The 26269-nt window shown below is 40.1% G+C and overlaps 2 protein-coding genes across 4 annotated transcripts; both read right to left on the reverse strand.

Annotated features, from left to right (window-relative positions):
* Positions 1–3825: 3825 nt before the first annotated feature.
* Positions 3826–10406, reverse strand: RB195_008853 (uncharacterized protein; the record flags this gene model as incomplete). Of its 2 annotated transcripts, XM_064195552.1 has the most annotated exons (15): positions 3826–3941; positions 5235–5334; positions 5511–5622; positions 5883–5988; positions 6068–6176; positions 6252–6338; positions 7172–7277; positions 7336–7471; positions 7889–7984; positions 8043–8182; positions 8269–8359; positions 8984–9080; positions 9833–9931; positions 9992–10086; positions 10370–10406. In XM_064195552.1, the coding sequence occupies 15 exons, from the start codon at positions 10404–10406 to the stop codon at positions 3826–3828; spliced, it is 1527 nt and encodes a 508-aa protein (XP_064046697.1). The 2 variants fall into 2 exon arrangements, with proteins under 2 accessions (XP_064046697.1, XP_064046698.1); XM_064195553.1 differs by lacking the exon at positions 10370–10406 and having other exon boundaries at positions 9992–10036.
* A 2086-nt stretch (positions 10407–12492) lies between these two features.
* On the reverse strand, positions 12493–21018 carry RB195_008854 (uncharacterized protein; the record flags this gene model as incomplete). Of its 2 annotated transcripts, XM_064195554.1 has the most annotated exons (12): positions 12493–12541; positions 13180–13262; positions 13333–13416; positions 13620–13707; positions 13777–13904; positions 14511–14685; positions 14775–17694; positions 17797–17842; positions 17938–18105; positions 18849–18965; positions 20691–20858; positions 20944–21018. In XM_064195554.1, 12 exons carry the CDS (start codon positions 21016–21018, stop codon positions 12493–12495), a joined length of 4101 nt encoding a protein of 1366 aa, XP_064046700.1. The 2 variants fall into 2 exon arrangements, with proteins under 2 accessions (XP_064046700.1, XP_064046699.1); XM_064195555.1 differs by lacking the exon at positions 17797–17842 and adding an exon at positions 14359–14410 and having other exon boundaries at positions 14511–17764.
* Positions 21019–26269: the final 5251 nt, after the last annotated feature.

A 26269-nucleotide genomic window follows, 5' to 3' on the forward strand; every position in this document is an offset into this window, starting at 1 on the left:
AAGTGTTGGGCCAAGAAAAAAAGATGAAAGAAAAGAAGAAAAAAAGAGGCAAGAAAAGAGCCCAAAAGAGAAATGGAAGAGAAGCACATGGTTTTTTATATTTGGTGCTTATTTTTCCTATGTTTCATGTTGTATATAATGTTTTGTTCTCAGTTGTTTTCGTCTTTGCTTCTCTCATCAGTTTCAGGTGCTTCGATCGGGTGTGTGCTTAACAAAAACGTGGTTTACAGACGTGATGATGCGGGTCGTGATGCGTGTGCTTCTCTCACTTCTACACAGTTCAATAAATATTTAATCTTTATTTGTTTTGAACATATGAAACGTTACGAAGGGGTGTGCAAGTGTATTGAATATGAAGGGAACAAATCAACAGTAGTAGCAAAAATTCTAGTAGATTTGAAAGTAGTCGTCCAAGGAAGTTAAAAGATTGAACCACTAGCTTGAGGTCTCAGCTTGTGTTGAAAATTTGGGCAGGGTCTTGTTTGTTCCTGGCTTCGCTGTTTTTCTAATTTAGCCACATTTTGTGCAACTTTAAGGTAAAAAGTGCTCTTTTCTGACTTCAAATGCGGTTCATGCAAGGTGGAGCACGGCACAAATTTCACGGAAACAAATTAGGTTCCTAGTATGAGTGTGGGGCAGTTGATCATTGTAAGGTCGCACACGTGTTCACAAACGATTCTGAAACGAAGTAGAACGCCAGACGCATCCCCACAGGGGTGGATCATCGCCGTAGGCCTTTACAATGAATCCTGGGGTCGTAAGCCAATCTTGCGAACAGGCGTGTATTATTTCGAGAGGTATCTGGTTGAGCACTTGCTAAGTGGATTATGCATGATTCGACGACTAAATTAATACCATCACAGGAAATAGTGGGTAAATAACGCTTAAAAAACAAATAGAAGCGGAATGCGACAGATGATTGATATGAGCTAAAGAAAGAAGATCTTCCAATCTTTTCCTGCAACCTTTCATTCGCTACGTACACGTACTTGAAAAAATACATAGAAAAGAAGAAAGAAGAATGAATGCATAACGTTTAAAAAAAACAAATAGAGGGGTAATGAGACAGTTAGCTGATCGATATGAACTAAAGAAAGAGGATTTTTAAGTCTTTTACCGCAACCTTGCGTCGAGTGTGTACATTTTCTTGGGAAAATACATTTTAAAAAAAGAAGAAATAAGAAAAATCATACATAAAACAGCATAAATGTGGTAACGATGCATAGTACATTTCTAAAGATAATATGTAACACATTCCTAATATTTTAAAACTATTAAAATGTTACGAGCAAATCAATAGACGAAAGAACCCGTAGAAAAACGAAGAGCACGGTTCTTTTCGAATGTGTTCAGTACTACGATCTCACCGAGAACTTGCACGGAATCGGTATGTGAGACAGCGGATGATGGATCCTCTGCTGCACCATAATCGCAGTTTTTTTTGTGTTTGTGAAAAACATTACATATGATTGCATCCCACATTTTCACGCTTAACCTTCGCTGAATTCTAGGAGTTTTCCATGAAATCCCTAGATGAAATGGAAGTAAGTATCACATTCCAGGATAAAACTTATTTTAGAGTAATCATAATCGTGTAAAAACTGAAGACAACGATAGAACAACATTTGAAAGCAGTACCCCAAAGGAAGCTGATTTTGGTGCTAATTTTAATAGTAAACAGCTTGGAGTTGTGAAAAATAGCACTGACTTGAGTCTGGTTATGGGGATGCTAGCAGTTTATTCGCTTAATTCCTGAATAATTGGAATGTGTAATAAGAAATTTGAGGCTAAAAACCAGGTTTTAAGGACGAGTACGTCGGTTACCGATGAAACAACATCAAAATCGATCAGCAATAACTACTGCCATTATTATGTTCTACGCTCCATTTCCCAGAATACCAAGCAAAGCTTCTCAAAGAAAATAAAAACAAATAAATAATGAAAATAAACGTTCAGAACTGGTATCAATTGAAGAAACGAACTCATGTCTGAGGTGTAAGATATGTCGTATGGGGACCAGGTTTTTACGAATAAAACGCAAATAAAATGGAGCCGGAAAAAATACGGTGAACATCACCACACGGAGGCGGTCAATGAGTCAAAAGAAGTGGAAAAAAGAGGATTACTACCGTTCCCAATATAGAATGTGCGAGAACAAAAGCTCTAACTGGTTCCAGCTCTTCAATCCGAATAGTGTAATGGTGTGCCGTTTACAGCCTCTGCCCTACGGCAAACGGTCCTACTTGTTCGGCACAAAACTGAAAAAGGTAGCCGAAAGTGAACAGCTCTTCGAGAATGTATTAGTTCATTGACAACAAGTTTTCCCTTATTTCTCTTTGCTTTGATTTTTCTTCATATTGGTCTTTATATGTTTATGTTTTATAAATCTCGCGAAATCTTGAAATCATCTTGTACAGTCAGAGTCTGATTTGTGGTGTAATTGCGTAGGCGCTGCGCTCGAAGATGCTCGCTGTACCGTCGTCGTTCAGCTCAGAGCCCGATGGGAATAGGGTCCCATCGCGAGCGAACCACGCATTACGCAATCGCACCACAAGTCGGATCGTTTGGACCTATCAGAGCGATGGGGATGACGTTGTTGCTTCTTTCTTTCATATGTAAGTATTTCTAGACAAAGCTGTTTTCAACGAAATTGTTCATTCTGTTCGAGAATCTTGTCCGTGATTAACATTCCTTGAACTGCATGAATATTAATTTGGTCCTATAGCGAAAAGCCGATTTTTCCCAGCTCAGCAATGATGTCTTTTTTTTGCTGGATGTTCACCTCTGACGAATACATAGTAGATTATATTGATTTTCGCTATATCTTCTTAAATTAGGCCTCCGCAAGGTGTTGAATCGCAGTAATACAGGATAAGCTCTAGCTTAACTGATGGTTTATGTGCCAGCTGTATTTCATATTATGGAATGTGTCATGTGTATACATTAACGAAGTGGTAGTGTCAATGACGCAGGGATTTTTTGCTCCACGGGTGAGTTATGGAAGAGTTATGCACAAATGACGTGCATGAATATATTAGAAAACGAAAAGAATGAACTTCCATACATCGAGTAAAATGTAGTTGAAAAAAAGGGGGTGGGGGCTCAGTGGCGCCCTTATTTCTCGAAGTAAATAACTAAGTCAGTTAAGGTCCTATGACCAAAGCATTAATTCTACAGGATCTATGAGATGTAAGTTAAAGTTACTAAGAGAAAAACTAAGATAGGGCCTCCAGAAATAAGGGCGCCACTGAGTGGCTCCCATCCATCATCATCTTTGCGGTAAGTTGAATGGTCACATGCACCGGAGAAACCTGAGAAAAAAAGATTCCTTTTTCGTTTCCTAAGTTCGTCCCGGTGTACCAACTCGTCTCAGAGTAGAACATGCTGCTGAGGGGATTCATATAGCTCTATGTGGTATCAACAAATAGGACCATCAATTATCCTGCTTTCAATTACGTCGAATCGAATTAGAGAAGTACAGTAGGATCAGAGCGACCTGGAACTCGGTGCAGTTGCGTAAGCGGGTGCGTTCGAAGCGGCGCGGTGGTGCTAGCAGTTGGGATCGAGGTGGGACCATCGCTAACTTCACCCGGAGTGCAGATTACGCAACTGCATCGAGCTTACCGTCGATTTTGACGCCGCTTTAACGCAATGTTTGTATGAGGGTGAACTCCATTTTTAATTTCCCAACCCAAGCCTGGACTATGACTTAGAATATTGCTATCGTAGAAAATGTAATGGTTTGTATGTAGGAGATTGGAAGATGATTGGAATCCAGATGTTATAAGTAAAGCTTTAATATTTCCAATCCTCGATAAATGCCTATCAATTGATTTGTTGAAGCCACTCCTTTATCTGGTTGGAGACGGTTTGACGAGCGGCGGTCAATGATGCGGGATCATTCGACGACGAGCTGTACATGTCAGCACAGTGAGCGGTTCCTGAAAAATCAGATATATAATAATATAAAGTGAGAATATACGCTTTACTTTATTTAAGTTTTCCTACGATTCTTACAGTACGTGCTTCACAATTTTATCCGAGGAAAAGGTTGGCAGGAAATCGAAAATAAGTAGGACATAATTGTTCTTTCCGTGATTTCAGTGGTTTTATACTCAGCGTTGGTACGTTTGTTAGCAAAATGAACTTGCTAGACACTATAAAAAGCAAAATTAGAGAATGGATTCATCTGTTACGAAAAATGTTTCAAAATTGTATCGTTGGAAAAATAGCTGATCAGCTAATTTTAGCGGTGCACTAAAAAGGAAAACATTTTCTTCAGGTGTAGTGAAAACTCACGTCCTTACTCGTATTGGTGGGTTAGCTCCCCGTTCTTGGCGCTGTCTAAGGATTTTTCGTTCCCTTACCAACGTTGTAAGTTTATTAGCTTCCCTTTTTGTGTGTTGCATTTTGTATCTCACATCTACTTTTTATTTTATACTTTTTATACTCTTTTCTGCTCTTTTCTGCTGATGCTGGTGCTTGGAGAACCAATGAATTTATGAAATCTCCTTTTGAATAGAAGCAGCTAAAAAGTTCGTCGTTCATAGTATATTGCTATTAAACAGTGCAGTTTAAAATGTTTGGGTAAAATGTGGTTAGGGGGAAAATAACTAAATCAATCTCAGTGGCCCTAAGACCTAAACATTAGTCTTAGAGGATCTATGACATGTAAACTAAATTTACTAAGAGAAAAAAGTAAGATGGAGCGTCGAAAAATAAGGGCACCACTGAGTGCCCCCTCCTCAACCACAGTTTCTCCAAATGTTCTTGTTCTGATCCTCTATTGCAGTTAAACCTCCTATGTTGGACGTTGTTGTTGTTGGACGTGATATTAACGTCAAACTCCACCGTTTTTGGTGATTTTATGACTTTTTATGTTGACATAATGTTGATTGTGTGAAATAGTTATCGCCATTGTTGATTGAGTAACGGCCACAGAGTATAGCAGCAACGTAACTACGTAAACTGGGGGCCTAGAGGAAGAGAGAGGTCTAGCGTTGACTTCTCTCCTCCTCTAACCTCGCAGTTTACGTAGTTACGTCCAGCTAATGACTAGTATAAGGCTGTTTTTAAGTATAGTTTCTCGAAATATTCGTATTTCTGCAACCCATTGTCGCACATTTTTGTTTTTTTTTTACCAAGCATTTCGAGAATTTATTTGAGGATTTGACTAGGAGTGCACGTCGTTAAATACTTCACTTTCGAAAGACTGAAGTACTTATTGAGCTTACCATCGATCACCACCGGGATGATCGTTGAAATTGTACTGTTCAACTTTCCAAGTGCATGCCATGGATCGATATTACCATTGGGAAGAATGATGTGAGATGACTGAAATCAGGTAATAGGTCCGTTTCTTCCAGGGAGTGTTGTTTATGATTGTGTTCAATCAATTTGAAATCTTCAAAATTCTCCTCCAAACAAAATATGGAAGAAGCTACTACTTGCTTCCTAGTGAAATTATATACTGGTTCTTAAATTTTATACAAATCACCGTTGCAAATTACCTGCATATTATCGCGACCTCCATAGTACGAGTTCACATTAGCGACAGCGGTGGCCACAGAGGCTGAGTTGAACTCGGAACCGTAAATGTTCGTGCATTCGTCAATGTAGTATCTTGAAAGAATAACTTGAGATCTCATGAACAGTGAGCAGTGCTCGGATTATTCGCTGACAAATCAGATGTTCCCTAATGTTGTTAAAATGGAGCGAATTGTCGTTTATCTTTATACTAATGAGAGGATTTCGTAGTGAAGATGTCATTTTGTTTTGAACGCGAGTTCCATAACTTTCTCCAACAGCTTGCTACAAGATGAAAACTCGTATTTTTGTGAGTTTCGTGAGCAAAATTAAGTTAAATTAAGCAAAATGCTCACTGAACAGGTAGAGAACGCTTTCCACCAAAGAAAGGTCCTGCGGTGTCGGAGTCCGTGGATTGGTAGTATCCAAATTCGGTGCATGTTTGCCATACCCAAGCGCGAACTAAATTTGATCTTTTTAAGGACAAGAGTACTTTGCTGGAAAATTAATTTAGCACTAAGATTAGTGACGAAATACTTACTGTCTTGTGCATCACCATAACTGGTGTCTTGCATGAATTCAATGAAGTTCTGATAGTCGATGTCCTCACATCCGGTGTATAGGTTAATATTGTTGAAGTAATCATTTACCTTTAAAAGTAATTAGTAAGGATTATTTTTTGTATTTATGATTACAGTGAATTTTCTCTAGATATATGAGATTACCTGTTTCAGCTTTGTAAGCGAACTGGCGTCAGTGTCATGGAAGCGGCAGATTGCGTTGTGGATAGTTAACGAGTGATGGAAAGAGCCCTTAATTTCAAGAAATCTACAACAGTTTGCCAAAAGGTAAGTAAGAGAACAACGTCAGTTAAGAGTGACTTAAATTTTTTGGTCCTAATTTCTTTTTTTTTTTTGTTTGGAAAGAAGTTTTTTGTGTCTTCTGGTACGTCATCGTTATATATCATTTCAAAGACTTTACCCACTCCACCTACATTCTCATGTTAATGACTCTAGATATTGACGATTCATTTCATATTCGATTTTGTAATTAAAACGACGAAATACAGAAGGAGAGTCAATACGATTCCTTCATACAAATCCAAGGAATGCGAAACGCATCAGGGTCGCTCATAATTTCAATGATGCCTTAGCCAAGGATTTATAAGTAGTAAAGACGCGATGTGTATTACGTAAAAAATGACTTTCAACTTTCATTATTAATACTCCTTGCAAAAATTGAACGTTTTCTGCAATGCAGGTTTGTTTGTGACTCTCTGACGGAATGTATAGTTGGTCTTACGAGTTGCGTCTGCTCCCTTTATCATTATTTCAATTATCTATTTACTGTTTATGGACTGCTAAAGTTCCCTGTAAACAAATTTAAGTCGACTTCCTAACACTGGCGCTCATTGTAAAGTTTTAGTGGTCTTTTATACAGATACAGATAACGCATTCTTTATCGTTGAAGGACAAGACTCTCTCTCTAATCTTAAGTCCTCAGTTATCTAAAAAAAGTACTTCCTAAGTGCTTTGTTATTACTGAAAATGTTGGAAACCAGGTAGAGCGTTCTTTCCATGAAAAGGTCCATTATTAGCATGCACTTTCTCTTTATTCGCACTACGAGTGGCGCATGTAAACTCACAGCATTGTCGCCAGAGTACTGTACCACCTCCATATAGGGGCTGTAGACTGTTTCCCAGAATGTCTCAATTTGTTGCGCGTTAGTTGGGTCGAGATCTTCACAGAGGCTAGAAATCAAGGATACGTAAAATGTTAGATAACTTTTTTTTTTAAAATACAGCCTACTTGAAAGTGGTCTTTAAGCTTTGTCTTCCGGATGCTGTGGTGAGTAGAGAGGCAACGAGGTTGAATGCGGTTGTCACTGACTGAGCACACTGTTGCGAATCGCGTGTGATCGAGTTTTGTACCACTTCCAGATACTCTAAACTTCCATTTATACTGCCTATCTATTTCTACTTTTCTATCCACTTTTGCGTTAACGATCCATGTATTAAAACGCAAAATACAACTTTAAATAATCAAAACTTCCAAGGTGTCAGAACTATTTCCCTATGGAAAGCTGCAAGGAAAGTGAACATGGATGTTCAAATGGTATTAAAAAATTAAAAAAAAACCAAATGGATATAAAATTAAGAGCGATCAGTCTATTTTTAAAAGTTAATTTCGGTATGTTTCGATTCTGATTCAGGATGAATGAAGAAAAAAAAAGAAAGAAAATTCTTCGAGCTGTTTTTCTTGTTTCTTTTTTAGATAAACCAATTTTAAGCATTTATTTCATATCTTTACCACTAAAATTTTTGTTTTCTTAATATTCTTTTAAAACTGCTGAATTTCTTACCGACAAAGTCAACCTCAGCTTGGACTGGTCCACTACTTCCTACGGCCATCGCGACGAGTTCTGGGTGCTTGACACGAGCCCAGGCAGCCAAAGCTCCTGAAGAGAAGTATTTATAAGGAAATCTCATCTATTCGTGCATAGATGAAGCTTGTACCTGAGTAAGATCCTCCGAATGTTACCCAGGGAGCAGTTGCAAGTTGAGGGAACTTCTGTTTCATCCCAACTATGAACGCTGCCATATCCTCAAGAGCTTGTGCGGAGCTCAGATAGACTAGATTTTTAGTGGACATATCTCTGAAATGGAAGCAGTTACGGTACATTTTCCTTGTGTTGGTCCAACAACGGCCGGGCATAACGGCAATCATAATGAACCAGCTTACGGTGTTGGTTTGCTGAGACCGTAGTAGCGATGCTCAATTAGGAAGACAAATGCTCCATTGTCAACTGCCATCTTAGTCCATTCGAGAGTGGCTGGAATCCGGTGTTTTTATGGACTCTTTTTGGTTTGTCGTTCCATTTATTGTGCAACTGTTATTAAATCCATGCTCTGATTTCCGCTATCCGCTTAGGACTGTTCAATCGCGCTCCTTATATATCCTATATTCATCTTTAGACGAGAAGATGACCCAGGATCAGGGAAGGAATAAATAGAAAGTGGTCATATTTTATTGAAAAACAGAAATTTATGGAGAGAAACCTCAAGGAATTTTTGTTTTATTACGGGATCATTAAATTGCCAGAATTGTTAGTGATTATCAGGGAGGATAAATCTTGGGAATAAAGACTAGAGGATGATCACGTGGTGAGAATTTATTACCAGCGCGCTTCTCTGTTTAGGTATTTAATAATTTAATAATTGTCCACCTACCAACAAAAAATTCTCGTTTTCAGTTTTAAACATCGGCACGAAAACTTACTGGAATGTTTTATTTATATTTTGTGAGGAAAATGCAAAAATGCAGAACGTTTCTCGCTGAGATCACAGTTCTAAACTTCTAATTTTCCTAACGTCCGTTCTAATTGCAGCTTCTGGCGCATTGCTGACTTTTCGTTCATGAGAATTACAATTCCAAAGAAATAAAATGGATTTCCTACCATCTTGGACCCAGTAGGGGCTTTCGGCTGATTCTCCTCCCAACATTAGGAATACAGGACCGCCTTTCTTGTACCATTGGTTGTTGTACCAGTATCTCTGCAGAAAATCACATACAGTGAGGGAAGAAAGAAGAAAACAGTTTGTTCCTGTTTTGTTAATAATCTACTCATGTTGTCTTATTAACATTTCAATATCGAGTTCAAATTGGACGCACTCTGCATGCATTGTAAAACTAAGACAATTGTTGTTTCGGGTCGTCGAAAAAGAAGCAACAAAAATTCGTTTGTGAAGCAAATGAGGAGGCGGATATTAACATTTCTTCCGAAGGATATTTGTTCTTTTTTTTTCCAAAAAAAATTTTTTTTTTTTTTAGAGAGAGAGGGAAAAAAAAAACTCTATAAAATCCTTTTTTTTTTAAGGTATTTTTTCTAATGAATTATATTAGGTTGGGCGGATTAGGCGCAGAATTTATAATTTATCCATTTATAATTTATATTGGTGAGAAAAAAAGAAGAGAAAAAATTTGTGAAATACTCCGAATAATGTTCGACAAATTGTGGCGATACTGTGGGAATATAAATTTGAAATCAAATTTGATTTTTTTTGCAAAATATGGTGGTCAAAGTTCTAGCTAGAAGACTGTAAAGTCTTTTATAAACGTTTATTCTTATTCTCCTTGCTGAAAGGATGGTTGTTAACATAAAAACGGTGATTTTGGAGCAGAAATCTACGGAAAATGCATCTACTTAACTTTTTTCCTAGTTAGTGAGAGAATGAATCGAGCACTACAAAAACGCCTCACTCAGAAGTTCAAACAAATAAACAAAGTGACCGTAGGACCTATGTACCTGTTGGTAAACTCCCGAGTTTGATGAGTTGAAATGATCGACTTTATTCGTGAATGTGTCCGCCACAGATAGATTCTCACCAACAAATCTTTGGTTTATCTGAGGATAACAAATTATTCCGAAAATTACAGAGAAAAAAATGATGTTAAGCGTTATCACCGTAGGTTTCGGTACAAAACCGCCCATTGGCCGGCCACGAACCATGTGCCTTCGGAATTTCTTCTGAGGAGCACATTGTGCTGTTAGGACGATCCCTATGATGAAAAAGTTTTTTTTTTTTCAACTTCTAAAGCAAAATTCTCCTTTTGTAAGCGTTAATGGAGTTTTCAAAAACAAAATAATAAATCTATAGCTAATGGTTGAGGGGGAGAAGGAAAGCGAGCAAGCTTTTTTAGGATCTCTACAAACACAAAAAAAAAAGACAAGAAATGAAAACAAGAACAACAAGAAAGAAAACATTGTTGCTTAGTGCTTGTTTATTTGTATAAATTTAGAAGAAAATTTCAAATCAGGCAAATAATTCTCCAAAGGACCCACCTAACAGAAGCAGCGCTAACAGTTTTACAACGGCCATTACAATAAGGTTTCATTATCTCTTTGCGTTTATTTCTACGCTTGTCGATTAAGCGCGATAAGAGTTTTGTCCGAACGAGCATTGATCAAAATTTGTTGATAAGACAAAATCGTTGGACAAATTTATGGGATGAAGTCATGTTTAGCTTCCTCATTATATTTAATTCAAAATTAATTCAAGAGTACACGTATTTTTTCTTCCTAAAGAGCGGAAATTAATGGCATGAGCATCATCGTCTTCTCTGCATCGATTACAAAATGGTGGTGAATTCTTCTAAAGCAATTCACTTACTAAGCAAATTTCATTTTTTTGCTACGACAGCTTTTAAAAACCCTGACTTTGTGAATAAACAAAAATTCTATTGTCTAGATTCCATAAAACTTTCTATTATCACAAAGGGTCTGAACGAAAACATTCATTATTCTCTGAAGAGTGTTTCCTAAGGCATTTTGTCCACGACTAAATAAATATCCTCTAGAAACGCCATTATTTTGAGTTCAAACTTGAAAAAAAAAAGAAATTCCTATTAAAATTTATACAGGAAATTTGTTAAGGTGCTGATCATGTCTGTATAGTGATTCGTGTAACGATCGATTTTGTCCAGTTTCCCGGCTTAGATTAAAGATACGTATCACTCTTAAAATTTGCACCCAGGGATTATTCGAGGGGGTAGCTACAAGTGTGAAATTTTTTTAAAAATCGTACTACTAAACATCAGTTTATTCGTTTATACAAATCAGCACCACTTCATTTTCAATCACGTACGTGATTGAAAATGAAGTTGCTGATTTGTATAAATGTACGTAATATACGTATAATAGTTGTGTGTGTGTGTGTGTGTGTGTGTGTGTGTGTGTGTGTGTGTGTGTGTGTGTGTGTGTGTGTGTGTTGTGTGTGTGTGTGTGTGTGTGTGTGTGTGTGTTGTGTGTGTGTGTGTGTGTGTGTGTGTGTGTGTGTGTGTGTGTGTGTGTGTGTGTGTGTGTGTGTGTGTGTGTGTGTGTGTGTGTGTGTGTGTGTGTGTGTGTGTGTGTGTGTGTGTGTGTGTGTGTGTGTGTGTGTGTGTGTGTGTGTGTGTGTGTGTGTGTGTGTGTGTGTGTGTGTGTGTGTGTGTGTGTGTGTGTGTGTGTGTGTGTGTGTGTGTGTGTGTGTGTGTGTGTGTGTGTGTGTGTGTGTGTGTGTCTGTCTGTCTGTCTGTCTGTCTGTCTGTCTGTCTGTCTGTCTGTCAATTTATGTATGTATGTATATATAAATAAATATAGAACCTATTGAATGGGGTGCGACGTATCCACCGCGTCGGTGGACCCGGTCATTGGAGCGCAATAAATTAGTGTGCATGACGAAAAAGGTAAATGGTTGCAGCCGTAACCACTTGGCGCTTTGCTCTTCACCTTTATGACTCCTCCGTGTGCCTATTTCCTTCTTCTTTCGCCTCAAGTTTGTAGCATGCCGTTCTCAGAAAGTGGAAACACGCATGCAAATAGCTGCTTAAATAGTAGCAAGATGTTTATGTGATCTAACGTGGAACGTTATCTTTGTCAGTTAGATGATGTCTTTCACGCCATTTTATGTTAAAACATCATTCTGTGATAACTATTGGGGGAAACCAGGAGGAATACCCATACTTCGAGTAATGCGTTCAAATTGTGTCTATATTATTCTGGCATCGAAGGAGTGTTTGTAGCTGATGGTCGAATATTCTCCAAATGTAGAATTAACGCGTTTAGAAGGAAAACTCCGTAATCTTTCGCCTTAATTTATAATATAAAGAAGAGAAGGAAAGCGTTGTTAAAAAAACCACAAATCTAGTTTTACAGAAAACACTACTACTATTAACTTTCATTGATCAGTGAAGGGGAGCGAAGCTAAAATCACCGAAAGTCTGAAGTCCGGCTTTAGCCAGACTTCAGACTGGTTATAGGATAAAAGGCACAATAAATTAAAATATCTGGGTCCATGTCAAACAACAACAATAACTAATGGTACGGATTTGGTTGTAATCAGTATTATCTCTTGAGAAAAAAAAAAAACAGCGGATACACGATGCCCAACGTTCATATGTTCAGCTACAACCGGACTGACGGATTGATCAGTGTTTCCTTTCAGATGCGAATGCATCCTCTGGATGGCCTTCCATGCTGAAATTTTTCATTTTGATATGCAAATTCTCAAGATGGATTCAAATCCATAGGTGGGAGGGTTTTACAGAAACTGCGAACAGTGAAAACTACTTCAATCAAGTACTTTCTTCGTATAAGAAGTAGTAAGTAAAAAAAAAGTTGTTTTTCTAATACATGAAGTCTTGACGTGGACAGAACCTGTAAGTTGACTTCGAGAACGTGGAAAGAACTTCTACGAAACGAATTTCGGGCCACGAAAATATTTTCAAAGCTAGCATACCACGAATCTTACGTGATAGGGGAATCCGGGGGAAAAGCGAGAGATGGGATTGCAGATCGAGATTCCCAGTTAGTTCTCCTTCTCTCCCTATTCAAGTAAGACCATTTAATAGCAGCTGAGGGAAACGGAGCGTATACAAAGGGGCACGTTCTAGCGTACCTCGAAGGAACTGCGGAGGTTTTCACCTCGTTTTTTACGACGGTAAAGGAAAGATGAGCGGAATCGGCCCAAAACCCGTAATCCACAACACAATCTCTAGTATCTCCCTCGGATTCCCTCACCACGTCGGATTCGTGGCATGCTGGCTTTAAGCAAAGCGACTGCCAAAGGAGAAGTAAAAAATACTATTTTCTCAGATTTTAACATAAAAACTCACAAATCTTGCAAGAAAAGTCTTTGACGATGAGGTGTCGTCTCGAGCTCTTTGATTTCATCCGGGGTCAATTTGAAGTCAAAAACCTGAAAATAGCTTATACGAGACATTTGTACCATAAATCACAAGATAAATCAGGAAGGTTTCAAAAATAACCTGGAAATTCTCCACGATTCTAGAAGGATTCACGGATTTTGGGATCACAGCAATGTTTCGATCCATGACGTAACGTAGCAGAATCTTAGAAAAAAATCTTGGTTGATTGTGTAGTTGGCAAAGATATTTACAATATTGCACAGAATTAGCACAAAGACACATAAAGTTTGTCAAGAAGAACCCAAACATTTCTAAAAATATCACTTTTTAGGTGCATAGGTTCATGATGGTTCTATTATGGAGCTATGTAGAATTTAATTCCATACCATTTCCTCAGTATCACCTACCTGCGCCGGAGTTTTCTTGTACTTCTCGGCCAACTTTTTAACATTCGGATCATCCATATCGGCTGGAGCGGGGGCCCATTCCAGTTTTCTGGGAACACACAGGAGGCGTTCGATTGTGATTCACGCAATTGAACATTGCAAAGAGAGAAAAACCTACACTCCACTAGGAAGTTTGAAGTTAACACGTCCTGGCGATCCTAGGGTAGCATAGGAAGTGATGGAGATGTTGTGTTTCTTGCAAATTTCATGCAATTCATGTTGAGGCCAATAGAGATGCAGCTCAACCTAAATCGTATGTCATCATAAGCATTGTATTATTACTTTCTGAAAAAGTTGACATTTATTCGGTTACTACAACGAAATTAAAAGCACGTTATCACGAAATTGACGATCTCTGTAGGACAGACATCGTCAATTTTGTGATAACGGCTTGTAGATTACGAATATGGGCGTTGCTCCGCTAAGCTTCCCGTAATCGTTCCTAATAATGGCGTGGAAAACGGCCTCAGTTCCTACGAGCTGCGTTAGAACGCCCCACCCCTGTACACGCTCCGTTCCGCCCATTCATTGGTTTTACATGGATAGGTTTTTGAAGATCGCAGTCGGATGCGGCGCGTGCACAATGGTGACGCGTTCTAACGTACCTCGCAGGAACTAAGGTCGTTATCCACGTCATCGTTAAGGACGATTTGGGGGAATTAAGCGAACCACGCCCATATTCGTAATCTACAATTCATACTCTATACTGTCTCACAGATTCCATATCATCTTCAATTTCGTGATATTGCTGCCTTTAACTTGGTAATAAATTTTTCGGGAACGTTTTTTTTCTAATGCTACACTAATTGCAGTGATTAGGCGAATATCCGATCGGATTATCACCTTGATCACCTTGACTCCCGTTGGTCTTCGAACCGGTCGAGCGGGCGCCAGTAATTCTTCCATTTGTCCCGGTCGCGTGCCAGAGTAGCCCAGTGGTTCCTCCTTTCGCGTGGGACACGAAGAGCATCGTAATTTTCTTTGAAGGACTTCGTGAAGAAATCTGACCATCGGGTCGGCGGTCTTCCTGTATTGCGCTTAATATCGCGGGGAATCCACTCGCTCACGGCTCTGGTCCAACGGTTGTCGTTAAAGCGCATCACGTGTCCGGCCCACCTTATTTTACTTTCCTTGGCAAACGCGGCGGCGTCTCTGATCTTCGATCGCTGACGTAGGAGAGAACTTCGAATCCCGTCTCTCACTTGCTTGAAACGGGATACTCCTAGCATCACTCTCTCAATTGCGCGTTCAATGACGCTCACCGCGTTTTCTTCCTGCTTGCGAAGTGCCCAGGTTTCTGAGGCATAGGTCAAAGCAGGAAGTACGGTGGTGTTGAAGAGGTGAGCACGGAGCCGGGTGTTCTTGGTCTTCTTCACTACGTCCTCGATGCTCTTGTACGCTCCCCAAGCCGCTCTTCTCCTCCTGCCCAGCTCGGGGGCCAGGTCGTTCATCATGTTCAATTCCCGACCCAGATAGACGTAGCTGGTGCATTCGGATATGTTCGTTCCGTTGAGCGTGAATGGGGCATCCGAGATCCATCCGTTCCGCATGAACATCGTCTTTTGAAGATTCAGCTCAAGACCGATGCATCCACATGTTTCGGCGAATTCGGTCAGCATTCGTTCCGCTTGGCTGATGCTAGGTGTTATCAGTACGATGTCATCAGCAAAGCGCAAATGGTGTAGCTGCCGACCATCGATCTTCACTCCCATGTCGTCCCATTCCAACTTTCGCATTGCGTTCTCGAGGGTGGCTGTGAATATTTTGGGTGAGATTGTATCACCCTGTCGAACCCCCCTCTTCACGTCAATGATGATATTCTTGTAGAATGGCGAGATTCCGGTCGTGAAGTTACTGTACAACTCTCGAAGCACCTTTATGTACTGAGTGGGAACGCCTTGGTTGTCCAAGGCTTCCACGACCGCTTCCGTCTCAACTGAGTCAAAGGCCTTCTTCAAGTCGATGAAAGTGAGACAGAGCGGCATCTTGTACTCTCGTGATACCTCGATGAGTCTCGAAACAGTGTGAATATGGTCGATCGTGCTGAATCCTTTTCGAAACCCTGCTTGCTCGCATGGTTGTCCTTCATCCAAGACCTTTTCAATCCTATTAAGGATCACTCTTGTGAAGAGCTTGTAGATGACGGACAGTAAGCAGATTGGGCGATAGTTGCCGATGTCATGTGGATCTCCCTTTTTATACAGCAACACGGTCTTGCTGGTCTTCCACTGTTTAGGGACCTTGCATTCCGACAGGTAACGTGTGAAGATCCTCGCCAGGGTGTTGATGAGTACTGGCGGAAGGTTCTTCAGGTGTTCTGGTTTTATTCTGTCGGGACCGGCTGCTGTACGATTTCTCACCGACATGATAGCATGTCGTATTTCGGACGGGAGAACCGCTGGAATGACATGTCCATCTTCCCTCAGATGGTGAGGAGGCAAGTGGGCACGGCTGTCGAAGAGATCAGAGTAGAAGTCGTAGATGATTTTCTCCATTCCCCTTCTCGATGCAATGGTTGTTCCCTTCGGGTTCCGGAGAGCTGTCATCCTTGTCTTGCGACTGGCGAAGTCTCGGCGGGCATAGCGGATGCTTTTTCCCGCCTCTGCTGCTTCAGCCAGCACTTCTGCTCTTCTCTCTTTAAGGTCTTTCTTTATCGCCTCTCTGCAAAGCCTTGCGAGCTCGGACGTAAGCTCTTGGTTCCCTGCGGCTCGTGCTGCTCCACGCTGGCGTATCAGCTCAAGAGTTTCAAGAGACAGGCGTCTCTTGGTTGTTTTAATACTCTCAGCCTTCTTCGCGCAGTCATGAAGGTGTTTGACAAGCCGGTCGTATTCCTCGTCGATGTTGTCCATTGCGGAATCTTCCCAAAAGCCGGCTAACGTAGCGAAGAGATCCCAGTTGATGGTAGTTCTGGGATTTCTCTTGCTGAACTTGGCGGCTTTCTCTGCTCTCCGCGTGAACGAAAATCTTCCTCGGAGGAGGCGATGGTCCGATCCCGTATAGAACTTTGGTACAACAGCGACATCCGTCAGGCAGAACCTTTTATTGACGATGATGTGGTCTATCTCATTACGGTACCCTCCACCGGGTGACTCCCACGTCCAGCGTAGAGAGAAGGGCTTCTGGAATTGCGAGTTCCCATGGATGGTCTTAGTCGTCATGATGAACTCGGAAAGCCTCTCCCCCTGGTCATTCCATTGTAGGCCGTGGGTCCCGATGTGAAGTTCCTCCGGCGTTCTTCTTGGGCCAACTTTGGCGTTGAAGTCGCCAATTATGACCTTGTAAAAGGCATGATCTTCTCGGTAGAACTTCTCCAGGTCCATATAGAAAGCTTCGACTTCTTCTTCTTCGTAGCTTGATGTTGGAGCGTAAGCGACGAAGATAGTCAAAGCCGGTGTGGGACCACATCTTCTCATCCGCAGACGTCCGATTCGGGTCGTGAGTTGTTCGAAAGAGTCGATGTTCTGTGCCATACTCGTGTTGACGAGGACGCCAACTCCACCAACACCTCTACTGTCGCATGTTCCTAAGAACAGTTCTTCTCCAGTTTCAAATACAGCGTTGAGAGAGTGACGTCGTCTCGTCTCGGTCAGTCCGATGACGTCGTACTTGATCTTCTTGGCTTGCACCATCAGATCTTTGATGGCCGCTTCCGATGCAAGCGTGCGTGCGTTATAAGTACAGATCGTCATCCTAGTCCTTTTCCGTTTCGGTAGCCTACATGACTCCTGCAACCCCGTCCTACCTGGCGCTACCGTACCAGGCTTTCTACCGGAGTCAGGAGACTCTTTTCTATTACTGTTTTTTGCATGAAATTTAAAACCCACGGGCAGGTTGCAAGCCTCTAGTCCCATGGGTTTTTGGGAGAACTTCCGTTCTCCCAGAGTGGACATGTGGAGCTTATTTGTTGGGGGCGACTCCAAACCGCCTCCCTTGCACCTCCCAGTCAATTGATTGCAGGCTTTTGGCCGGACCGACGTGCGGGATACAATGATTTTACGAGTCAGTCCTGGCACAGCAGAAGCAGGGAGTCCATCCCCTGAATCCACCTGCGTCTCTGGGCAAGCACAAGGTCGCTTTTGGTCCGCGGTTAGCCCCCTATCCGCCACCTGGGGACGCGCCACGTAGCCTCGCGACTAACCGGCTGTGATCCCTCTAGTGAGGGAGATCCGTGGGATCGGATTATACTGAGAAGAAATAAAACCTTGATTATTTTCTGGGAGCGTAATAAAAAATATAAGAAATAAATGGGAGAACTGAGACGTGCTGCTCGAAGCCATACCTGCAAATTGTGGATGGGAATCTCAGCGATTTTCATGATGCGTTCGACTTGTTCACCGCTGAAGTTCGAGAGGCCAATAGCTTTCGTCAAACCCTTCTTGTAAATGGCTTCCAACCCTTTCCAAACATCTTCCACTTTCACTGAATGGTTCTGTGCGGTCATATTATGCTGAAAAACAAAAACACAGTGGGTTATTCCACAAATAATAAGCTTTTCAGCTGCACAAGTCTTGAGGTCTGAAAGAGAGAGTGAATCTTGGAGGAAAGGCATTGGAGCGTGGAATGAAACAAAATGAAGGAGAATACATAATAAATGACTTTGTTCAAATTAATTCTGAAAAATGAAGAAAGCATAGATTAGTGAACTACTTTCGTGCTGATAGTCCTTCTAAAAACAGATATGTATTGAAAGGCTACGTGATAAAGTACTTTTTTTTCTGCATGGGAACGTTTTCATAAAGATTTTGTCTAAGCCACAGAGAAATACATATCCAAGGATAGAAATGCATTTTATTTTTAGTTTAGGTAATTTAGGTTTGTCCTCTTATTATTCATCTTATTTTTAGCACTGAAGACTTTGTTGAAAGAGCAAAGTTTTTTTTTTTTGGAAAAGGTTCGCTTTCTCTTTAACATACATATATGACTGAAGAGTTACCAGAATATCTTTTTTGTATTCAGGCTGATTTTGTTAGAAGCGTGGAGTAATTTTTTCTGGCGACGGAGTAATAATATTATGTATTATAATATATTGTTGTATATATTATTGTAATATGTATTCAATACGCTCTATGGTGTGCCAGAAAAGATGGGACAAGGACAAATACAAGTACGGTAAATGTGGAGTGAAAAGATGGAAAAAATACAAACGAGCAGGGATCAGTAATCAACATCTCATTGTGTTACTGTACTTACGTTAAAACAAGTCGGCATATGTGGAATATAAAGGTCGACGTAGTCGACTTGAAGAAGACGAAGCGATTCCCTTATAGCAGATTCAATATCATCCGGATGAAGATGTGTGACCCACAACTGAAATGGACGTGCTACTTCAAACGATAGAACATGTGATATTTATTATTAACACCATGATAGAAATATCGTGGAGCTGGATATTTATTTAATTAATCAATATCAATAATTGAATTCTTTAATAGAGCCAGACACGAGCTTGTTACAATCCTTTCTTTATTGGTGGCCAAGGTGAAATCGAACGTGATTTGTCCGATTAAACGCCTCATTCGTCCCTCAAAGAAAGTCCTTAGTTCACTGTTGGGCCTCATAGCTACCAGTAGAAGAGAACATCGTACCTTAGAATCAGATGATTATCATGCCAGTGCTAGATACCTGTAGTGAGGTGACTAGCGGAATCAAATATCAACCTTAAAGGCATCACCCCACAAATCTGAGGTGGTACGGATTTCAGGTGGAGTATTCGTATACGGGATAGCAGATTATGGAGAGGGGGTGATTCCGTCCATTTCTTCCTAATTGCCGTAAAAAACGTTGTGGAAGATGGCGCGCCGGAACTCTCGAAGCCGCATCTTCCGGACCGTTTTTTTTAACGATATTTAGGAAGAAATGGACGGAATCACCCCCCTCTCCATAGTCTCTCATCCCGTATACGAATACTCCACCTGAAATCCGAACCACCTCAGATTCGTGGAGTGATGCCTTTAAACAGGGCGCGAGTTTCTGCGCAATGCACATGGGATCCCTCTTCGCGATTCATCTTTAGGCCATTGAAGTGGATCCAAAAAGCCAGTAATCAAAATTAATTCAGCTTAATATAATTAACATTTTTCTCTGTAGAAATATTTAATCTAAACGTAACAATCAACTTCCGCTCAATTCTCTTTTTTTTCAAGTCCCGTGGTTGGAAAAAAGAGTAAAAAGAAAGACGGTAATAAGAAAGTACAACTGATCTCATGGGTTAAAACATCGCTCATCTCAAAGTTCGACTGATACGGAGATTACATCTTTTTTTAATTTTAAGACGCGCCGCTTTTTATCAGATTACATCGTCTTAGGAACTCCTGTACAAGCGTCGCTGCACCTGCTTTCAAAGTGCTCTATGATCCAAAAAAAAGCTTTTTCGTGTAACCCACAATATATAGTATAAATTCAGTCAAAAATCAGCACCACAACGCTTCAATGGGACCATAGATGCGATAGTTGGAGCCGGTGCTATGATCTCCTTCACTTTTGAACGGTTGGCGAAAGGACCCCCTACACTTGAGCTGCACCCCCATGAGTTAAACCCTCTTCACCTAAGGAGGGTCCGGCTGGACCCTATAGCAGCTATGAACAGGACGAGAGTTTCATTTATGGATTTTCTTATTCCTAATTTTTACTAAAACAACAATGTTTTAATGTAACAACCACGATTAGTTATGTATTGCTTCGTTTCAGCGAAGTTTTGGTGAAAATAATGCCGAAAAAAAGTGCAGGTCGTCTTCATATTATAGAAACGTCTTTCTGAATTTATCTGACGTTCAATTTTTTTTAGCATAGATTTGAGTTTTTTTCAAGTTCCCTGTTTTAACTTTTATTTTCCATCACCTACCACTTCTTTATATTACTGGGTTTCATCTAAGTTGGCTACTATTTCGACCTATCGAAAATACCTAAAATGGGCGCAAATATGTAGATTACTATTCACAATAATAGCAGCTGAAGAAAGTGAATGAATTTTTTCAAACTCGTAGGAACTTTAAAAAAAGGACAGAGGAGAAGTGTGTCTCCAGTGGATTTTACCTTAGTCGTGATGAAGAGTTCCTCCCGCTTAACCTTTCCGGCCTGGATCAGTTCGTGAATGACCTCACCGATAGCGCCTTCGTTCTGATAGCAAGCAGCTGTGTCAATTAGACGATAACCAGCTTCAATAGCCGCTTTCACCGCTCCCTTCACTTCGGCGGGAGAGGACTGAAATTCAGGGTTTTGTTGTGATGGTTCAATATTTTTTGGACGCATACTGCAGATTAGACTACTAGACTGGGTGCTAACTCACTTGCCATGTTCCCAAGCCAACTTGAGGCATTTTCACTCCATTTGAAAGAGTGATCGTTGGGCCTCCAACAGTCATTGTTTCCTGAAAGTTAGGAATTCCTTTGTAATCCGGCAATATTAGCACAAATCATTTCAATACATTTGTAGGAAATTATTTGGATATTGAATTATTGTTTAGGAAGAAAAAAGGAAAAAAAGAAAGAACTTGAGCATTGGTGCAGTTAAAACAATCTGATTTTTTGTGCGATATGGCGTAAATGGTTGGGCTTGAAGCGACACGCCCCTCATCCATTCATTGCTTACTGTAAGCGTATCATTCGAGGCATCTAACGACTTCTAGACGGGGACGCATTTCGGTAGAATTAATGCCGCTGGGATATCCACTGTAGGTCCGTCGTAGAACGGCACAATGGAATATAAAATACAATACATGCAATAATAATATACACTGGATTGATGGAGACTGTGGATTTTCTCTGGTCCGGACTACAAAAAATCCACTAAAATCATCATAGGGATAAAAACTGAGTGGAATGAATGCAATTTGTGCTCTTAATACTCTTCGTAATGTGTCCTTTGCTCGCACTTTCGTCAATTTTGCTGACAATAGGCCACCACCGGCAAAGAATAGTCACGTATCGCGAACCTGTTCGTGCAACCAGCAAAAAAAAACCTTCTGCAAAGGCAGAAATAACTGATAAAATAAGCAAAAGATTATATAATTGTTTTTTTATTAACGAACAAATTGATGAAATTAGGAATTGGGTTAGGTTAAGAAGACTAGAGAGTAGTTCGAATAATTAAATTAATTTGAGATGGAGAAAAAATAATCACTTAATAATACGATCTGCCAACCCACCACTCCTTATGCTTTGAAGGGTCAGTCTTGTTGTGTAAAATTCAGGCGAAATTCTAGTGAGCTCTGTTCCATTTTGTTTTTTTTTTGTTTTATGGCACACCTGCAGGTGTTTTCAATAAATAAATAAATAAAAGACTATGCTGAACATTACAGATGGAATAAATAGGCATTAGAGTCGAATTTTATACTTTGTTGCCTGAATAAAAGTTGGAGCTGTTTTATACCCTCCCACGAGTTCAGACACCACACTCACTTTTCTAGGTAGGGAACGTAAGTCTACTAGACATCGATTTTTAGATATATGAACCTTGTACTGTGCTCTGAACTTCTTTAGAGACAATAAATTCTATCCTATTGATAGGATTTCGTCCTAGAGAAGTAAGATACAGAGGTGAAAATCAATCAGTATAACCAATATCCAAACAATCGAAGGTCGGTCCTAGCAGGATTTACAAATATAATGTCCGAAGTCATGCGAGGATATTGGACAGTAGTAACTTTTTACAGCTTAGAATCCGATGTCAAACGTCTATGAGATCTTCGAGAATTGTGTTCCGCATGCATTCTTCCCTTTATATTAATTAACTTAATTCTATTTCAGATTGATTTAATTATCAAATTAATTTCTAATCTTATTCTTTCTTATCTTATCTCTTTCTAATCTTATTTTTAATTCCATAAAGCATTTGTGACCCAACCAAAACGACCATAATAATCTTTTTTATCTATGGTATTAGAATTATAGTTTGCCTTTGCAGAAGTTCCTTCTTTTTCGGGTGCATGAACAATTTTCGACACCTGATTGTTCTTTGCAGTTGGTGCGGTTTTGTCAGCAAAATTGACAAACTGCGAGCAAAGGACACACATTAGGAACAGAGCAAATTTATCCCAATTACATGTTATCGCTGTTTATTTATTTACTGTACGAACCATACGAAACCCTTCAAAGTATACCAATGAGTTGCAGTTAACAGACGTTATCACTATTATAAATCCAATAGAATATTTACAAATTAATTTACTTTCGAATAGATGCGGGTCAACGATCACGATCAAACAGTTGGACGATGCAAAATCCATGAAGAAATGCCGCTTGCGAATGATGAAGTACCAAAGAAACCACAGCTGACACTGTTATATGAAGTAATTTCAGTGTTCAGGATGAAACATACCACAACCAAACATCCGAATGTTCTATGAGCTGATGCGAATGGAATGTAGAAATCGATCCAAAAACTGCGGGATTTGAAGCAATTCAATTTGACAGCCACAAATCGATAGTGATCCATGATCCATTTTTAGAAAGTGATCATAACATACAACCGCAGGAAAATTTACACGTTTCAAAACGTTTTTCCGAAAAAAAAGATCTAATGGTGCTATTTGTTTAGCTAGGATTAAGTATGTACTGTGTATTAAGTCTATGAATCTGTTCCTTGAATTCTCTGGGATTTTTTTTTTGAAATAAAAATATATGTGATTCATGTAAGGGGGGTCGAGTGCTGTTATCTTCGTCGTGAACTTTTCCCTTGGATTTACAAGTTCGATAAAGCGGAACCTTTAAGAGATCTGCGCATATGCATTAATTGAATGTTTGCTCATTTTACATCTTACAGTACCTTCAGTATTCCTTAATAACTGCACCTAATTGAATGATCACTATAAGAAATGAATAGTGATCATTATATGATTCTTTTTTTGATTCCAGAAATTTATTTGTCCAACAAGTGCATCGAAGCCGCATTGGAGAAGACGTAAACTGAGTGTATTTACATAAATTTAAGGAATTTACATTTATATATCGGCAATCACGTGATAAAATCTGTGTATTTACAAAAATGAGGATGATGCACCATTTGAAAGACAAGCAATGGGACGCTTAGCAGCATTAGCAGTGAACATCAAAGGGATGGTAGAAAAAGAAGGCATTTTAGAAAAGATATCCAAAAAGATGGCTGTGCTCCTCTTCCAGAAGAAAAAGGAAATTAATCAATCACGGTACAGAACGCCTAGTTGGTTGCAGCGAAAGGAAAGTGCATGCTAGTGAATGTTGATCGATGCGATGTGCCATGAGAAGGGCGAAGGTCGAAAAAAGGACGCATTCAAAAAAAGGCTTGAATTGCCAGATGTGGTGCCACTGAATGCATATTTGCACTCTTTCACTTAAATGCAGAATAATCTGTTTGAAAAGCACCGTTTCATGAAACTAATGATGTATGGATCTTTCCACGAATAGGTGTGCCTAGAGTCTAGAATTATCGACGTTATCAAGCCCACTTCCCTCGTAGTGATCCAAAAAAGACATATGAAACACCCGTGTAGGTGGTCCAGTCTCCCAACGATGCAACTTATTACGCTAAAGAACGCGGGCTACGTCCCCATCCGCTCCTCAACCAATAGAACTGAAGTAAACAGCAGAATCTGCCCCACCATTAAAATCGTAGACGTGTTACGGATAGAATAGCTTGTATCGTTGGGGGTAAATGGGATCACACAAGCTTGTTTCCCACTTCTTTTTTTTCCCGAACTGCTAGAGGAAAGTGAGTATAATGAATGAACGTGGTGAACTACACGCTGCCCGTATCAATTTATGGAGAGATTTCAACTTTGTCAATTTTGTAAATTTTGGAGTTTTTAAATTTTCTCTTTAAATGCAAAACAAATTATTTTACGACAATTCGATCGTTAGGAAGCATGTGGTCATTTTAACTGCAACAAAGTCCAGGAGGTGATCGAACCAATTATGGGAAAATCAATTTTTTCCTATAATTGGTTCGATTCGATGGTTTCTCGACGCTATCGATGTAGTTTCTTAATATTCCACATAAATTTTATTATTCATGAGAAAAGACAATAGGCCATTGTACTTTATGCAGTTATGCAAAACAATGATCACTATGTAAATAGCCGTGCAGTAGTACATTCACGAGAATCTAGTCAATTCTAAGGAGACGAGGAGCATTCCGGAGGAAAAATGAATGGGGAAAATTAGAATGTGAAAGATCGTAACCAGCAAATTTCGCGACACAGGGCCAGCTTTTGGCCACGGCTACGCATTCTTTCTTTTTTCGTCATTTTTCAAGCTCACCGCTTAACCGAACGCTACTAAGGTTCTGCCGCAGTATTCGCACGATAGGATAGTGAAAGGTGTGCTGGATGGAGCGTTTTCATCATAAAATTCCGATTGCTGGCTGGATTTAATTGTCTCATTTTGTACAAATGTTCTTTTATTTGAACACAAAGTCGCCGTCCTGTCTCTTCAATGTACTGCTCTTCACACGTATCACACGAAATTAAAAAGAATTACATCAGGGACTAGTAATCAGCAGATTATCAGTAGCGCTCCTTGCCGAATGGACAAATTACGCAACTTAGAGTTAGGCACAATGGATCGTACATTCTTTTGCGAATCACCTGCGTCTTGAGATTTGTGCGAAAAGAATTTCATAGGAAGAACATCAAAAGCAAAAGAGAACCATTAGTTTTGGAGCAGACCCGTTAAAAGCAGCATTTCGCTTTAGTTCCTATGAAGTACTTTAGAACGCCCTACCATGTACAAGTTCCGCTCCCCTCAGCAGGTTATTTATTGGTTTCAATTAAAGAAGAAGCTGAAAAGACTCTACTGATCTTCGACGAGGACTTGATCCGCACTTGGATGCGGCACGTGCACAAAAAGGACGCGTTACAATTCAAATCGTCGTAAAAAAGGCGTCTTCTACGCTGTTTCACGACGATTAGGGAGTGGTAAGCAGAACCATCCTGGATCCTGCAATCCACAAGCTCATCTCTAGCTTCTCCTTCCCTCACTACTTCACATTCGTGGGGTGCTGCCTTTAAGTTAGTCCTCAGGTTACGGGTGGAAGACTGCATTACAATGAAACTGGTTCTTAGTGTTCACAAAAAATGTTTAATTTGGGATTAGAAAATGAGTAGTAAACTATAGAACACGAACAACAAGTTGCAAAGAAGAAAAGAGTATGGTTCGTTCCACTCAGTCACTATTCATCCAAAAAATGTATGTGAAACAAAGAGGAGAGTGTAAATCAACGTCTTTGTCTCTGCAAAACTTACTTGAGTTATTAAAAGTAAACTTAGAACCCGTAGACATCAAGATAGCAATGACGAAACAATAAATAACTCTCTGTAACAGCACCGGCGCTGATGTGTTTGGTTTTTTTTCTCGGAAAATTCTGGATCTCCACCACTCACTCTATTGATCAACGTTCAATAGCGTGCACGTCTGCCGTCTACTTCTTGCTCTCCTTTGTCGCTGCAAAACTTACTGTAATCATCAATTAGGTGATGGTGAAGCTAAAACTGCGAAAAGTTCTTCGTAGGGTGTCGACTGGCTGTCGTTTTAAAGGCATCACCCCACGAATCTGAGGTGGTATGGATTTCAGTTGGAGTATTCGTATACGGGATCGTAAATTATGGAAAGGTGGGTGATTCCGTCTATTTCTTGCTGATT

This window comes from Necator americanus, chromosome III, assembly GCF_031761385.1.
Source record: "Necator americanus strain Aroian chromosome III, whole genome shotgun sequence".
NCBI lineage: Eukaryota > Metazoa > Nematoda > Chromadorea > Rhabditida > Ancylostomatidae > Necator > Necator americanus.